General features: G+C 32.0%; 1 protein-coding gene across 4 annotated transcripts in view; it reads left to right on the top strand.

The window, feature by feature from the left end:
- LOC130901242 (ATP-citrate synthase) overlaps window positions 1–17,562 on the top strand; it is a 52,249-nt gene that overhangs the window by 5,385 nt on the left and 29,302 nt on the right. For 2 of the 4 annotated variants that reach the window (XM_057812451.1, XM_057812453.1), the window contains exon 2: window positions 14,590–14,803. In XM_057812451.1, the coding sequence (XP_057668434.1) occupies window positions 14,599–14,803 (205 nt within the window). In that variant the 5' untranslated portion in view covers window positions 14,590–14,598. Of the gene's footprint in view, window positions 1–5,394; window positions 5,702–14,589; window positions 14,804–17,562 lie in introns of those variants that run through there. The other 2 variants (XM_057812452.1, XM_057812455.1) reach the window with 2 other exon arrangements.

Below are 17,562 nucleotides of genomic sequence, written 5' to 3' on the forward strand. Positions count from 1 at the left end.
CCTCGTCGAAACTTGTTGTATTGAGCCTTAAAGGTGTAGTTGGTATGGTTATCGAAGCGCTTAATTTCCAACATGGAGATCGGAGGTTTGAATCCTCTGTCGAAAGATAAGCCACTTGCTCTTACTTAAAAGGAGAATTACAAAAGCTAATATAAGCGTGTTAATAACATCCACAAATTTCGGTCATTTTAGGTAATTGTTTTACCTAAAGCAATATCGAATCGATTTCTGTATTTTTTAGTTGATTAATTCTAGTAAATTATAATTGAATATCGCACATCAACGACTCCTAACTAATAAACCTCTTAACTAAGTAGATTTTGAAGAAGAGTTTTATAAAAAATTATATATGATGTATATGTTCAAAGTGATTTCAGTTTGTTCGAGGAGTTAAAAAAATCACTACTCTCATTTTTTAATCATCTCCACCCACAAAATAAAATCTTACTTTTAACACTTGTATCGTAAATAACTATTTTTCTATGCTAACCTACGAACTTTTCTGTTATGCAGTTCTCTAATTTTTGTCAAAATGAGATTAAAAAACGGAAATTTTCATAAAATATGAGGTTATATCGTATTCTTTATCTTTATCTTTGTATATAACAAAAAACGAATAAACTTTAAGGTGTCTTCTTGCAAGCCAATAGAATGTGAAGTGCCCCAAGGCTCAGTACTAGGCCCTATTTTGTTTCTTCTGTTTATAAACGACATCGCCTATCTAGACATCAGTGGTAAAATATATCTCTTGGAGCAACCCTGATGCAATCCACGGCACTTCATATGACCATATCTAGTGACCTAATCACCCTTAAATCATGGTGCGATTTTAACCTTCTCTGTCTCAACGTTTCCAAAACTAAATTTTTATCTAAGAATATATTGTTGCTTTTTTATTAAATAACACCACCATTAACGTCGTTCAATCTGTGCTTATTGAGGACAATGCCTTGAAATGGGATTTAAAAATTGCGCCGTTATTTAAAGAATTAAGTTCCTCCTGTTTTGCGCTGAGATCAGTTTCCAAAGAACTGAACTTATCCACCTCCTTAACAGTTTATTATGCCCTTATTGAGTCGCATCTCCGATATGTCCTTCCCTTCTGGGGTACGTGTGGTGCGACTAATTTGAGCGAATCTTCAAACTACAAAAGAGAGCTGTTAGATATTTACTCGGACTAAACAGCAGGGCTCACTGAAGAGATTTCTTAAGAAGATTAAAAATTCTGACTTTTCCTTCCTTATTCATCTTTGAATCTGTTTGCCTAATTCGAAAACACGCTTCTCCACTTTTAGAAAGGTCGTTGCATGGCTATTCACTTAGGAACACGGAGCACGACCTTCACCTACTAGCGCCACGTTCAGAATTAGTTAAGGGCTCATATTTTACATTGCAAAAAATGCACAATCACTTGCCAATTAAAATCAAATCGATATATTATTTTCCCGCATTCCTCAATAATGTAAGGGCATATTTAAAGGAAAGTGCCTTCTACCCTGTAAACGACTTCTATTCTAATAATATTCAATTCCGAGCATCCTGCATACTGGTTTAATTTTGATATTGACTTATATTCTGATTATTACCTATTACAATTACTTATAATTTTGTAACTCATTGTGGTTTTCTTCTCTTTATTGAAATTTTATTTTATGTATCTTCATTTAGTTATTTTCATGTTTGTTTTTTAGTTTTTAGAAGCTTTTGTCTACAAATTTGGACAATAAAACATTTCTCTCTCTTTCTCTGAGAACAACGTGTGATTAGTTATGATTCCGAGATATCAAGCAATTTAAAAAAAATGCTAACTCTCATAATCCGAAGCGATAAAAAAAATCAACTATAAACTTTTGTCCGCTCCCTCTAACTTTACTAGTCTATGATTTCTTGTCATCCTTTTGTTTATTCTTAGAAAGCGAACGATATCTATTGGTCATATGATACTAAATCATCTCGATACACGCTTTCACTTAACAGCTTAATGCTAAAATTACTCAGTGAAATTGGTCAATGAGATACAAAACATGTATGAAACATTGAATTCTCTTTTATTCATGTACTAAAACGAGTTTATCAAAGTAGTAATTCGAGTTTTGGAAAAAGAAAAAGAAAACCATGATTATATCAGTGAACTCGTTGGCGATTGTTGAATTTTTATTTTGAATGTTTATTTATTCCTTTGTATTTCTCATTTTCGCTTAAAATAATTTTTTTTCAATCTGAGGAGAAAATTACTCAACAATTGAGTACAACACTTGTTTAATTATTATTAATATTTTATGTAAAAAGCAAGCACAAGAGGGTAAACCCTTTTATACTAGAGTAATTCTGTGCATGCCGTGTGGAGATGCACGTGGATATTGATGTTGAACTTCTGGAGGTTATAGTGCTCGGAAAAGATGTAAAAAGCTATCCAAGTTTCTGGTCAACTCGGGATCACCTATAAGTCGAACTGCTCTCTTCTATATTGAGTCAAGCATCTTCAGGGTATGCTTGGGAGCCGAGCTCCAAATGTGCGAACAATATTCCAAAGATGGACGAATCTGGGTCTTGCTGTTGTAGAGTATATAGCTTTTTGGTCTTAACGAGGGTTCCACGTTTTTGTGAAGCTCCTCCATCCCTCCGGGATGATAAGTTCGCTTTATCGTCCCTGGTATGCGGGACAACATTTATCTGCGACTCGTGTCTCAATTCTGCAAATTCGTGTAAAATTTTTCATTTTCAACACTTGTTATACATTACGCACCAGGAAAAGTAGGGCGAGGATGCCCTACCTTACTCACTAGTTTTCACCAGATTGTGAACAATTTAAAATTTTTAATAAGAGAAAACTATACGGAATATGTCATTTTCAATGGAATAGTGTTGAAAGGAGTCTCGAACTATGGCTGTTCCATGCGCGCGTGACAAATTCTCGTGTGAGGCTGAGCAGAGAAAATCCATTTCGGAACGTGTAATGAACAATATTTTGTATTATACTTATCTGGAAACAACGCAAAAAAGAATAAGAAATAAATTTAGAACATTTTATTTTCAGTATCAATAACCCAAAGATATTTATAATTGTTCGAAAAAATTTTATAACAGATTTCGTAAGCAACAAGCTTGAGAAAGTTTTCGAGCATTTTATTTATATTCGAGAGTTACTCAGATAAATTTTTTTTCTAATTATAGAAAAAATACAGAGCAGAAAAATTTATTTAAAGGTGCAATTAACAATAGAACAATTAGTAAAGAGAGGTGATGACACAGACGTCTTAGTTTCTATACCTGATGCCTATTATCCTGGGATTTTAGCTAAAATCCCAACCTGTCTATTGACTTACGACATACAGCTTCGGCCAATAGAAATACATTTATGTTTACGATTCGATGTTTTCATTGGTAAACAGTGAGGATGATGAGTCCACGTGAACTGACGGTTTGTTAGATTTTTAGTGAATTTTATACGGAGAGTAAACATTATTTTTCATTTCTTAATTTGTTAAGATGCCGTACTTATTTATAAAATATTGATTGTTTCTCGCATAACTGTCTTCTGCAATTGATATTGGAAGAACTATAATAATTTGATTACATTGTTCTTCGTCAATATTCAAGTAGGGTTTTATTGAGTTGGCATTGTTGGGACTCGTAATTTTTATAAGCTTGCTCTTGTACAGCACTGTTGCCCAATCGACTACAATCTGACAAATGTTGCTGTCGTTGTTTTCTATAAAAAATTCCACGATATGGAGACTGTTTTCAATGCTAAAAAATTGTTTAGCTATATAGAACAAGTAACCACATTTTTATGCGAAGCTTCAGATGAACAATATCTACTGGTAAAAGTGATTTTGGTGATTGGATCTTTGGCGAATGTCGTAGAAATGATTTAATTTGATTAGTTCAAACGATATGGGCGTTTTTTTGTTGTGTTTTTGCGAGATGGAAAAAATCATATGACAAGAAGTTTTACCATTAACAATGAGGGATGTAAATTCGAGCCCTGTATACTTTACCGTAACTAGCGTGTATCTACGACCTAAACATATAAAATAATTATACGAAAAATATTGTATTATGACATTTGTGTTAAAGTGATTTTATTTTGTTCGCGAAACTTTATTTGTGGACCTTAAAAAATTCGTTTTAAGTAATAATTATTTGTTTTTAGCTTCTATAATAGTGAAAAACCAAATAATTAGAAGCTCTCTATATTGTAAATTTTGACGTGTAAGTCCAGGAAGCGACCGAAATAGATTACATAAATAATTACCTACATAGTAAATGAATTTTAAGTCCCCATTGTATAATGTAACAATCGGTCAAGTTGATTAAAATTAATATTAACTTAATCATGACCTTCTATCATCAATTAAGTTAGTGATATTTCTTGATATAATGCAATTTGCCAATAAAGAATACATTTTTTGTCGTAGAAATGTATTATATGACCTACTAAAGGTTATCATCACCTTTCTACCATGATCATTTATTTTTTACCATATTTCAGATACGTATTTTGAAGGTTGAACGATCAAATACAACAGTCTAAATATTGAAAGTCATATTTCTTGGAAGTTGACAAATTGTGGCGATATTATGATATACTGAAATAGTAAAAAATGAATGTTTGTCAAAATGATGAAATTTCGTGATTATTTAATTGCTTTGCGATTATTAATAAAGTAATTTGGTTCGAAAATATAAAATTAAAATAGCAAAATTGGCGGACATTGTCTGCTTTTCTCCCATTTCTCTGTATTCTAGGATATTCTGTAATTCATTTCTATTGACTATGCGAACAGGACTAAAAACTTTTTTCCAAAAATGCATACTCTTTGAGCTATTAATTTTTTTGTAAAAAATTTGACCGATGCAGACTCTTATAAATTATTTTTTTACGAAGATACCCTTAAAGATATGAAAATGATGTCTGTTCGGTTGCTTTTAGCAAGGTCAGACGTATTTGAATCTATGTTGAAACGTTTTTAATGTTATACAGGGTGTGTAAAAAAAGTTTTACTCCATAAATATCGAATTCCTACATTTTTTTAAAATAGAATCACCCGGTTTTCCCTATTTTAATATATATATCGGAAGTCGGCCATCTTTGAAAATATTTTAGTTAAAAAGATCATATCCAAAAACCCAATCGTAAAAATTTTCATGATTTTACTAAAAGTATTTTGCCATGCCGTAGTTTTAACTCATCGTGGGACACCCTGTATAGTTTTTTTTATTTTCCTTGACTTTACGTGTTTGTCATTTTCTCCACATTCTCGCCATGACTATTACTTATATAATGCGACCTAAATTAAATTTATATGAAAAGCTCCAAATATTAAAGCATTAGATAAAATAGTTTCGCATCGTTTCTTACATATGTTAAAAGTTGGCAACGACGTTTTATTTTGTGACTGTAGTTAACCAGAAAAACACGCGATTCATTGGACGTATGTACAACATCCTATATACGTAGCGGGAATTTAATTATGGGAGAAATTAAATTTCGTACGTGTAGTATTTCTCGCGATAGTGACAGTTAGAAAGTGGATCTCGGTAGACGAGGTTTGTACGTTTTCGTTCCGCTAATCGTTATCGTATTTATATCGTTCTTGAGCTGTGAAAGTTTTCCTTTTACTTATTCAAAGGTGTAATCAAGTATTCGGAAGGCAACGTTTTGTGATATATTTAAATATTACATTCAATAGTACAAGTAAGTGTTTTATTAATGATTGTGAATATGTTAACTGTTGAATCTTGATTCAAATTTAGAATCATTTAAAAAATATTGGGTCTCTTACTAAAGTGTTTTATTTGAAAGTTTGAACACTTTTACTTTCACATTTTATTTTAATTTTAGCTGCTATTTCGGAAACAATATATATTGTAACGTTTTTCGTACTTATTTACACACTTTTCGTGCGATGAATTAATAAACACTATCTCTTACGTTGTTAATTTATTTACACACTATACAATACACTTAACTTATAATAATTTACTCATAAATGTCACTTAAATAATTTCTACGTTTACTTTTACTAATTCGTTTTTCTCACTACGACTATTTATTTAAAACTTAACTGCACTACATGAACTTATTTATATGCCACAAATAGAATTCTACGAAGTTCTAGAAACAAAAGAAATAAATAAATAGACTTTCCTAGAAATTATTTAAAAAAAAGACTGTAAATACACCACTTGCTATAATAAAAAGCGCTTCTGCCATTTATAAAAATAAGATTAAAGGCGCCGCTCGTATTCGCCGAAATTTTTAAAATTCTATAGTAGCTAGACGGAAAGAAAGAAAAAACTTAAAAGTATATCAAGTACTTTACCAGTGTCAAATTTTAGGGTTTGGACAATGTTCCATACCTCCTCACAAGACTTGTCCCAAAAATCACTAGGGTGTAAGTTAGGTTAAATATCGGTCTAAATTTATTACAATTTCATTTGATTTGGGTTGAAATTAAACACCTTTCTAATTGTTAGAACGTTTCATATATTGGAAAAACTAGACTGGAAAATAATATTTGTCATGCCACAATTTAAGAAAAAGTTGCCGTACGTACGTTTTCCCAAATTAACCTTCTTAAACACCTGGCAATTTTACGGGGGGTCATATAGTTGAGCCAAGAGGAGTATGTAGTTCAAAATTGATAATAAAAGGGTTGCTACTTAAGTTTAGAGATAGAGAAATAAAAACAAAGATATAATTGGCAATGGCTTTATTGTTTTCCAAAATATTCTCCATTAGATCAACATACACTTTTGCATGCGTTTGAATCTTCTTCTTCTTCTTCTTCTTCTTCTTTAGGTGCCATCTTCTTTAATGAAGGTTGGCGGAAATTTCGGCATACTTATTTCAGTCCTGAGTGGTGCAAATTAAAGATGATGTGTGCATACAAGTCCAATCGCGAATGTTTTTTAACATTTTTAACGTTTTCCTTCGATTTTTCCTTCTATTATTAATTTCACTATATTTCTTTATTGTTGTAAGTAACTCTCTTTCCTTTCCTATACGTCTAAGCACTTCATCGTTAGGTATATGTTGAGTCCATGATATTTTTAGTAGTCTACGGAAGATTCATATTTCAAAAGCCCCTCAAAAGTCTGTTCTGTTTCTGTTTCATACAAGAGAACTGAGTGCACGTACGCGTTAACAAAACGGTATCTTAAGTTTAAGCTCAAGGTTGCGTTACATAATAGGTTTCTCACCTTTAGGAATATGGCTCTAGCTTGTTCTATACGTGATTTTACTTCGACATCGGGGTCTACATTTGTCGTTATGCAGCTGCCAAGGTATTTAAATTTCTCATCTTTCTCTATTGCAGTGTCAGTTTATGTTCAGTTTTGGGCTTGGATTTCTTGTTATAGCCATTACTTTTGTTTTTGTTACGTTAATTTCCATGCCTAGTTGATCACCCATCTTTGATCAGACGTTTTAACCAATTTTCGAAGCATTCTTTCCATTCCGATTGAGATACCTTCAAAACATATGATTTGAACGCATCTACCGCTTCTTCAGGTGTATAAAAACGTTGACCTCACAATTTATTTTCGATCTGCGGGAAAAGATTGGGTGCTAAACAAGGATTTAACGGCGGATGATCCATCAATATGCTGTGTTGACCGTTAAAAAACGGTTTTGTTTGAACTGATATGTGTGAGCTCGGATTATAGTGGTGTAGAATGACTCGTCTTCTACGACTGCTTTCTCTGATTTTCTGGGAAACAAATGCTGGTGTACCATTCACAAATGACCGTGTAATTGTTTTCCAAAATATTCTCCATTGAGATCAATGCACTTTTGCATGCGTTGGAAACAATTGTCGAAGAATTTTTTCAATTCCGATAGAATTAGCTCCAAAACATGCGGGAATAAGAAGAAACCATTGGGTGCCAAAAAAGGAACTGTACGGCGGATAATCCATCAATTCGATGCTTTGACCAATCAATAATGTTTTTGTTTGAATGATTCGTCTTCTTCGTTTGATTTTTTTTTTTATTTTTTCAAACACTTTTAGGAAACAAATACTGGAGTACCATTCAGAATTGACCGTTCTACGTTGCTCTAATGGAACGGTGGCGATATATGCAGTTATTCCGAAAAAACAGTCGACCTTTGGCTTTGTCTTTTGAAGGACTACAATGTTCATGCAATATTGAATGTATGCGAGTGGAACTAATGCCTAATTATGCCTATAACTCACGGTATGTCACATGACGATCTTGCAATATCCGTTTTCACACAGTCTCGTTGTTTTCTGGTAAAATAACCAATTTCGGACAACTCTTACGAAATTCATTCTGTAGCGAAGTGCGACCACGATTAAATTCGGAAAATCAGCGAAATACGGTCGAGAGGTTGGCTCATCACCAAAAGTCGAAATTCGATGATTGGCACACTGCTATTGGTCTAACCCACGTCAAAAGTCATAGAAAATACGATTCAATTCCTTTTTTTTTTTTTCAAGATGAATGTTTCAAGTAAACTGTAAACATAGCACTCGTATGACAACACGTTCTGAGTATGTTCACTATCAAAAATCTCAAATTTTATTATAGCATTGTCAGATTTGACATATTCACATCAGTGTTGCCAAATCTCAAAACTTAAGTATAAGCCCTCATATTTAGAACTTGATGCACGAAAACCATGAGCTCGACGCTCATGAACTCAGCACACCAGAATCAATTTGAACAAACTTCGATGAGAATTGTGTCAAGTGTCAAATTTCAAAAATACCTCAAATTATTTGATTATTAAAGAAGACCAGATAAAAAACCCTTGCTAACCAAAGATAAAAAAATTCAGAGAGAAAATTTTGCAAAACTACATCAGAATTGGACCATGATTGGAAACGGGATCTGTTCTCTGATGAAACTTGAGTTAGTCTTAAAGCTACAGATGGATGTGAGTGTGTCTAGCGAAGGCAAGGAGAAATGTTTGCTAGCTGTAATATCTCTCCTAAAGTGCCTTTTGGTAGTGATCCTAAAATGTTCGAGGGAGGAATTTTCTTACGTACGGAATTGGTCCCTATACGTACGAGGTCTATGAATGCCCAATTTTGATTAGACAACATTATTATCGAACATGTAATGCCTTTTGCTCCGTTTGTTGCGACTAATTTTTTATTCATGCAAGAAAACGCTCGTCCCCACGTGGCTAGACAGTTTATTGCTACTTAGTAATATAATAACTCAATAAACCTTTATTGGAGTGGCCACCTAACAGTCCGGAAATGAATTCTATAGAACACCGATGGAACTATCCCAAAAAGAGGATTCGAGGTCATAGTCTCCCTGTTTCTAATCACAACCAACTCGTAGAGGTCGCTATTGAAAAATGGGAGAAGCTTTTGTTGAACATTTTATATGAAACATGCTGTGACGCTTGAATGCAATGATAAGAGGTAGAAGAGGGCCTACGCGGTATTAGTGTTGACCTTTATGCATTTATTCTCTTTGTATCCAAAAAACTAGATATTCGGTTAATTGAATACAAAATACGAATCTACAGAAGTACTTTTTCACGGCTTCACAATCTACTTCAGTGGACTAGTTCGTAACAATACAGAAATTTCTTATCAGCTATTTTTTATATAATTTACTAGACTTTAAAATATATCAATCCAAAACATAAAGAAGCAGTATTTTGTAAAAATACGTTGTTTTTATTTGAGAGGACTCATTGACAATTACATTCAGTTTCATAAAATTATACATTACTGCTCCCTATACCTATCTCTAACCTTTCTAAAGTCGATAGGGTAGAGAAATTTCAAAACAAAAACCGTAAATTAAAATAAATTCTTTGCAAATAAAACAAAAGAAAAAAATATTTCAAGTCTAAAGATCTTTATAAATAATCATGGTAGTCAGAATCGTCTGAGCTTGCTATTATAAAACACAGAAAATATTTTATTGTTTACAATGTTTGTTAAACATAAAAAAAAAATCAATTATTTTAGTTCTATTAAAATATAGTTGTTTTGCATTATATTTGTTGCAAATTTTTTAATTATATTCGATATTCTTTTGACAACTCAATTATAATAGATTGGAATTTATTGTTACGAGGAAATAATCATCATCATACTACGTGGTTGTTTACTAGTATATTAAAATACAAGTGAAAGAAGGCTTTTCATTTCAGCAACAGTTCCTAATTTGGACACAAGTGCATAATGGCGAATGGCCTTCTGTGTTTTATACTATTTTCTTTGTTACGGCTTGTATTCACATTATTACATATTTTTTGGCTCCAAAAAATCGAAAATCGTCCGATTTCGATGAATTTTTTTTCAAGGTGGACTCATGAAAAAAACATGGGAATAAAAACAATAAAAACCTATATTGGTTGGGTAGTTTAGGTTAGGAAGGTAGGTGCGCTAAAAACTCTTCAAAACAAATGTTCACATTTATCTTTAACAGTCAAGTAAAATACTATTTTTTAATGTTGAAAATTTTCAATTTTTCAAAGTTAACTTGTAATATTGTACAATAAGTGATTTTGAGAATATTTTTGTTCATATAACTTTAATGATTACTTAATGAAAAAGGTACAAACGATTTTTATTTTATTTTATTATTTTTATTTTTATTATCTTTAATTGTAACTTTTTTCAATCTTTTCGTTTTCTGTGTAGATTATGAAAAAAAAATATAACAACTTCTATGATTATTTGGAAAAAAGTTATTAACAATTATACGTGAATGAGTGCATTTTCATGAACATTTAAAGCCATGTAACAAATATAATTTTCCAATTTCCTTAATCCCATAATTTTTTTCATAAATCCGCCGTAAAAACGGAGATTTTTCGATTTTCTAGAGCCAAAAAACGAGGGGACCGCGAAAGTATAAAATTACCGAATTAGTGAAATAGCAAAAACAGCTTTATTAAATTTATTACCTAGTAAATTAAGAAAAATATATGAAATTCGTTATAATCGTTTTAAAGAATGATGCTTCGATAAAAAAGTTGTAAATCTAACAAAAAAAGTGCTTCTTGCAATTTTTAAAAAAGATATTAAACCCTATTTACTTTGGTCCGAGTACTTAATGGTTAAAGCTTGCCTTTCTGCACGAAGATATTAATATTAAAAATTATAACAACCTAATTACAGCTTGAGGAGATTATCCTCAACACTTCTTGTAGGCACTGGAGCAAATATACTAGAGCTCAATCGGCACGGCAGATGAAAATCGTCGACAGTAGCGGAAAGATGCTTAGAGTAATCACTTGCAAACAAACTCAATGTTGCAAAAACAAATATTGCAAACGGAAGAAAATTACAATTTACAGATATCAAGTACTAGTACATTTAGAAAAGTCTCAAATCAAGAAATAGAATTAAAAAATAATTCACTGAGAAATATTAATATTGAAAATTGCAAAAATTCTACATTTACGTTTAATATTAATGGTACAAATAATGTTAAAGTTAAATTATTCCCAATTACTAGTTCCTAACTTTCTCAATGTTAACCGATAGTGTTAATTATTAAATATTTTGCTCTTAAATTACGCTTTTTATTTTTCTACACCTACATAAAACATTTTTTTTTTTCATTAACAGTTAGACAAATTCACGTCGCGTGCAATAAACACTTACTTTCTGCACTTGTTGCAAAAATAACTATTATTGCCGATTAACGAGTGTATAATGATAGCTATTATTCACGATGATGAAAATGTAAACATCCAAGAGAAAAGTAACTATTATACGCAAGTAGAGGACTATACTTTCTTTACGACTATACAAAATTAATCGTGACATTAGTGCAGGTATATTTACTAATGATGGTGTTATCAACATTAATTACATTTAAGTACATATTTGATAATGTTTGTTGAATATTATTAAGAATTCTTGGATTTTCCTCTACCGACTGGAGAATGTTATTTACCTTATTCATTTTGCTTGTCTTATATAATCATCCACGTAACTTTATAATACCAATGTGCTCTTTCGGTCCCCTGTCAGTTAAGAGTATTAATATCTCCATCTGCATCAACCAGTAAGGTGGCAGAAAACCTATGGAAGCTATGTCCGGTGTATAGATTTGCAACTTAGAGTAGTTATTAAGTTAAATAGTTGTATCCAAATTTATTAATACAAAGTTTATGTATGGTGTACTGGCCGTGTTAAGGCCTCAAGAAAAATCAAGGTATTGTCACATTAGTTGGACGAAGGTCAGCCTACTTCTTGGATATTTTGTAAAAATTTTTGTTGTGTTGGGTATAGTAATTGGGAGATCTTGTAGAAGATCTTGAATGTGTCCCATTTCATGAGGGGCATTTCGTTATAACAAGCATCCATTATGCCCATGATTAATCCAACCTTAAAAAATTCTTTAATGTTACTTAATATTCAATTGTTACTTTTGTTGCAAGATATACATCATTTGAAGCTTGTAAATGTTTCGAATATTTTTCATTTCGTCATTTAGTAGGCTTCTTAACGTTGAGTGTATCTACCCCAAGGGCGAGGATGTATAGTTTTCGTAATGTTTTGTAAAATTGGTCAAAAGGATGTTTTCAAAAAAAGAAGTTACGTGTATGTTTTATTGTGGTTTTTCCTTGATTTTTCTGATAATAAATTGATAAGTGTTACTTTTGCGAGATATTCATCATTATAATCCCTTTCACTGCCATTTGAGTTCTAAATGTTCAATCTTATAGTTCTAAAGTATACAAACTTATGATGCGAGGTATCAGCAATTAATGTTTGACGTATTAAATTATGACTTATTTAGCGGCTATTAGACGTCCGACTTTCTGAAAGGTAAACAGCTTCTGACGATCGTGGTATACCGTGGATTCCAAAAATACGAAATATGTGATTGGTCGACCGGTCGGCCGTGGATTCCGAACATTTACGCATCTATATAGATGCAGAAATATCAAGTTATTAATTAAGTAATAATATTTGTACACAATACAATGAATATATTGTGCAAAAACTAAAAAACACGCATCAGTACATGAAACTAGTTAAAAAAGCGTCGAGCGTTCGATGTACGAAAATATGGAACATTCATTAATGTTTTAAGCTTATTTGAAAAAATATATTCTCAATTTTTTAGTTTAATGTGTGTTAAAAGCTTATTTTTTAGTTGTATTAAACAATATTTATGTTTCACTTGATTTTTGGTTTTCTAAACTATATTTACAAGAATCGTTCCAGAAGTAACTGGCCTGACATAGCGATAGTTACTTAAAAAGTACCACAGTAACCATACCACTCAGAAAGCACACAATCTATACACCATATGTTTCAAGTTTGAAGACGCCACGACGTTTGGTATTTGTTTGGTAGCCATCAATAGTAAATTTGTGAACATGGAGAAAATTGGTCTCAACGTTATGTGATACAATATTTTTATTTGAAAGCCCTTACTGCAACCAATATAAAAGCTAAACTAGATTCTACTATGGGCGATATTGCTTCTTCGTTATCAACAGTAAAATATTGGGTAGTAGAGTTTAAATGAGGCCATACAACCTGCGAAGACAGTATCGCAGTGGTTGACCGAATAAGGTGACGACTCCAGAAATGTTGAAGAAAATCATCTCAAAGTGGTACTGGCTGATCGTCGACTGAAAGTGCACGAGCTAGCAAACATGGTAGGCATCCAAAAAGTGAGGTACAACACATATTAACTGAAAAATTATACATGAGTCGTGAAGATGCTTCCATCGATTGTTTGGCATTGTTTCACAGAAATAAAGCCGTTGCCGTTGCATGATAATAGATGAAACGTAGGTCCATCACTTCACACCCAAAAAAGAACAATCAATTCAATGGACTGAAAAGGGAGAACTGGCTCTAAAGAAGACAAAGATCGTTCCATCTGCAGGCAAGGTCATGGTGAAAAAATCAAGCAATAAGTTTTTATTTCTACCTCATGCACCCTGTTCGCCTGATTTAATCCCTTCCGATTGTTTTCTGTTCCTTGACTGGAAAAAATGGCTCGGTGGTCAAAGATTTTCCAACAATGAAGATGTGATGTGGCAGTTAATGGGTATTTTAAGGAACTTTATCCTATTATAAAAAGGATCAAGGAACTTTTGAACATCAAAGATTTTCCAACAATGAAGATGTGATGCATGAATCTAAAAGGATCTCCAACAGAGGGTGAACGGATGTAAAATTCTTCTCGCACAACATAATAAAATTTAAGGTGCTAAATTCTAAAGTAATACTGATGCAGTTATTATAGTACATCTTCAACAGTTGTAACATTTGTTTCGAAAATTTTTTTAAAAAAATATTGTTGAAAATAAAAACAATTATCCCAGCCTGTTTATTATCTACAACACCGTCTATTTACTTCAAAAAAGGGACTAATTTGAGCATAAGATTTATTCCAGTAATTTTTAAAAACGTTAAATGTGATTTCTGTCTGTAAACTCATGAATTATTGTACAAATTGAGGAATTAAAAATTGATTTTTTTCTTGTACACAAAAATTGATAAATTCCATTTTGCTGAATAAATTTTTCCAACGAATATCTTTCCAAAAATTCTGGTTACTTACATAATACACTGAAATTCTATTATTGTAATAATTTTTTCTATATTTCAGATTTAAAACATGTCGGCGAAAGCAATACGAGAAGCAACTGGAAAACAACTAATTAACAAAAATCTTGGTGGTAATACGGCTGCCGCACAATGCAGATTTGCATCTGTAAATGAAGATACTAAATTTTCGGAATTAATAGCTAATAATCCATGGTTAAAAACCGAAAAATTAGTCGTCAAACCGGACCAACTCATAAAAAGGAGAGGAAAATTAGGTAAGTTCTCTAACAATCTTTCTACACAATGATTTTAGTATTATAAATTTAAAAATATGAATCAATAATTTATTTTTCATATGCTCAAGTCTATGATATTATTATAGTATTAGTATTAATAAACTTACAAAGTCTGGATATATTTTATCCCGCCCGAGTTATTTTTCCACTAATTACGATTTTATACCTAGGATATGAGTTTACGAAAATTTCTTGGAGGCTGTCGAAGTGAAAAGCTCTTAAAACAAACTTGATATCCTTATCGTAAGCCCAACCTATCGTATAAAATTGGAATATTGCCAGGCCGCTTGACATGATGTAATACAACGTGCAATTCAATGCAAGACGCAATATTTCTTGATGAAAAGCATGCGCAGATGAAGTTCAACTGATTGTTTCATGCAAGATATCGCATTTGCAACATTATCGGTTTGATGTCATTTTATTGCGTGCAAGTTGCAATTCTAGGGAGAAATCTAGTTACTTTTAGCTCAGCAGATCCGCTGACTTTCGTAAAACTTTACTTTATTTTCATTTTTAAGCTAGGCACAAAATATTTGACTCTGACAAATTCTCGCTGCCTTCACTTTCTTCCTTGGACCCCGTAATCACCGTAAATTTAAAATTATCTAGGGCGTCATCAAAGAGATTCTCTTTTTGTATAAGTTCATTATCGAGTCTTTTTATATGTCTACAAATACTAGACCATTCCTGGTCCTGCCGTCACAACCGCAAATTTTTGCCTAGCAAGCAAAGCAAACTTGGTTCGTAAATAATTAAGTATGCTTATTAGCTGAATCCAATTTTATGAGGAGAAATAAGATCAAGTTTTCTTTTCTTAGCCTCACGAGTCTGCTTCGGCGATTTAAATGACTTGGCCCACACCATTCAACTCTTTAAGCTTCCTTACTAATTTTTTTATTAGTAGATTGGGACACACCTGAAGCAGCTAGTGTCCTTTCTCTGCAATCTTATTTCATATTTTTTAGAAAAAAGTAATGTAAAGTGTAAAATTTGCTAATATAAAACTTAAAACACCAATTGATCAGTTTAGCTTTGCTATTAAAAAAGCGCAAAATATACTAAAATCAGTTTTAAAAGGACACTTAAGTTGGCCAAGTTAAAAGGACACTTAAGTTGTAGTTGCAAAGTGCCCTGTTTTTTTATTTTTTAGAAAGCAAGTAAAAAGTAAAATAAGTAATATATTTTATGGTTACAACCTCACATTTAATTACTCTATGCAAAAAGGCGTTATTGTTTAAAAGATCTAGGTGTTTACCTGTAATTTTTCGAAGGAATGTGGCCGATCCCTATTGTAGACTAATAACTTTCTTACAATTTTTGCATAAGATTGTGTTTTTTCTTTTATATTGTCGCAACAGATACATCTTCCACTTCTCTCGCTACAACCTGCAATTTTTTCTTCTCCAATTCTATAAATTTCTCAGATCATTTGTTTTACAGTTCTAGAGATAATTAAATCTAGTATTTGTTTATTTATAAAAAGTCCATATATTTTCAAAGGCTCCTTCAAGTCATGTGTTGATAGGATAATGGTTGAGGAAGGAATTTGTTTTCGGCGCAGGCTCTCACATTTATATTCGCTGCACGTTTTTTCCATTTTTTTTAATGTATAGTTCACGAAATTTTGTTGGGTTTCTTCATTATCTGAGATGTCTTGTTCCCTTTCTGTATCTTCTACTCAGGTTTCAAGACGATCTTGTTCATCACTTTTCGATCACTATCTTGAATATAATAGAAATTAGACGAAAAATAATGTAGAAATACCATAAACATACCTTTGTCTCTATTTTTCCTAAAATTAAAAAGAAAGTTTGTAATGTGGGCCGATCTTGTTCGAACAATTTAAGTAAGGAAGTGGATGGTGAACAGTACTATGAAAAACTAGAAACAGTGAAATTGAGAAGCAGTAACTATAGGATTGAATATTTACAAGAAAAAATAAAATATATGGTCCATTTAAAACTGGAATTAATGAAGAAAAGCCTAACAAATAACGTTTCTTATGAAATCTTATAAACCAAACAATGTTTCATCTAGATAAATTATGTCTATTAGACTTCGGTAGTCTTTTATCTGACGCAAATAATCTTGTCGCCATCGAACTATCCTTGACGATTCGGTTATTGCCATTCGTTTATTAAGTTTTTTGTGTTTAAAACCACATGCTGAAAACTTGACGCCAATGCTTATCGCTAGCTGTCTGGCAGGAATATTTCGAAGAAATTGTGTACATATGGCATTGGCCAATAGAAATGCATTTATGTGCTACTTGGAATCTATTTAAAAAAATAATTTTCTTCTACGAGGGTTGAGATAGACAAATATTTATGTTTGGAAATGGCTTTTTTGTTTTCCAAAATATTCTCCATTAATATCAATACACTTTTACATGCGTTTGAACCAATTTCCATTCCAATGGAGGTACTTACAAAACATGCAGGAATAAGAAGAAATCGGTGCCAAACAAGGTACGGCGGATGTTTCAAGTATCTGTAAACAACTCTAATAGTACTCGTATGTCATCAGGGTCCTGAATAAGTTCACAATTAAAAATGTTAAACTTTATGATGGGAATGTCAGATTTGACATATTCACATTAGTTTGCCATATCTAAAAACTTAAGTAGCAACCTTCGTATAAACAAAAACCATCTCAATATGTGAAACCTTCGATCTGTTTTTATTTTATAGTAGAATATTATCGATATTATAACAGTTTTGAATTATTTAATCCAG

Source organism: Diorhabda carinulata, chromosome X (genome assembly GCF_026250575.1).
Source record: "Diorhabda carinulata isolate Delta chromosome X, icDioCari1.1, whole genome shotgun sequence".
In the NCBI taxonomy this organism is placed as follows: Eukaryota; Metazoa; Arthropoda; class Insecta; order Coleoptera; family Chrysomelidae; genus Diorhabda; species Diorhabda carinulata.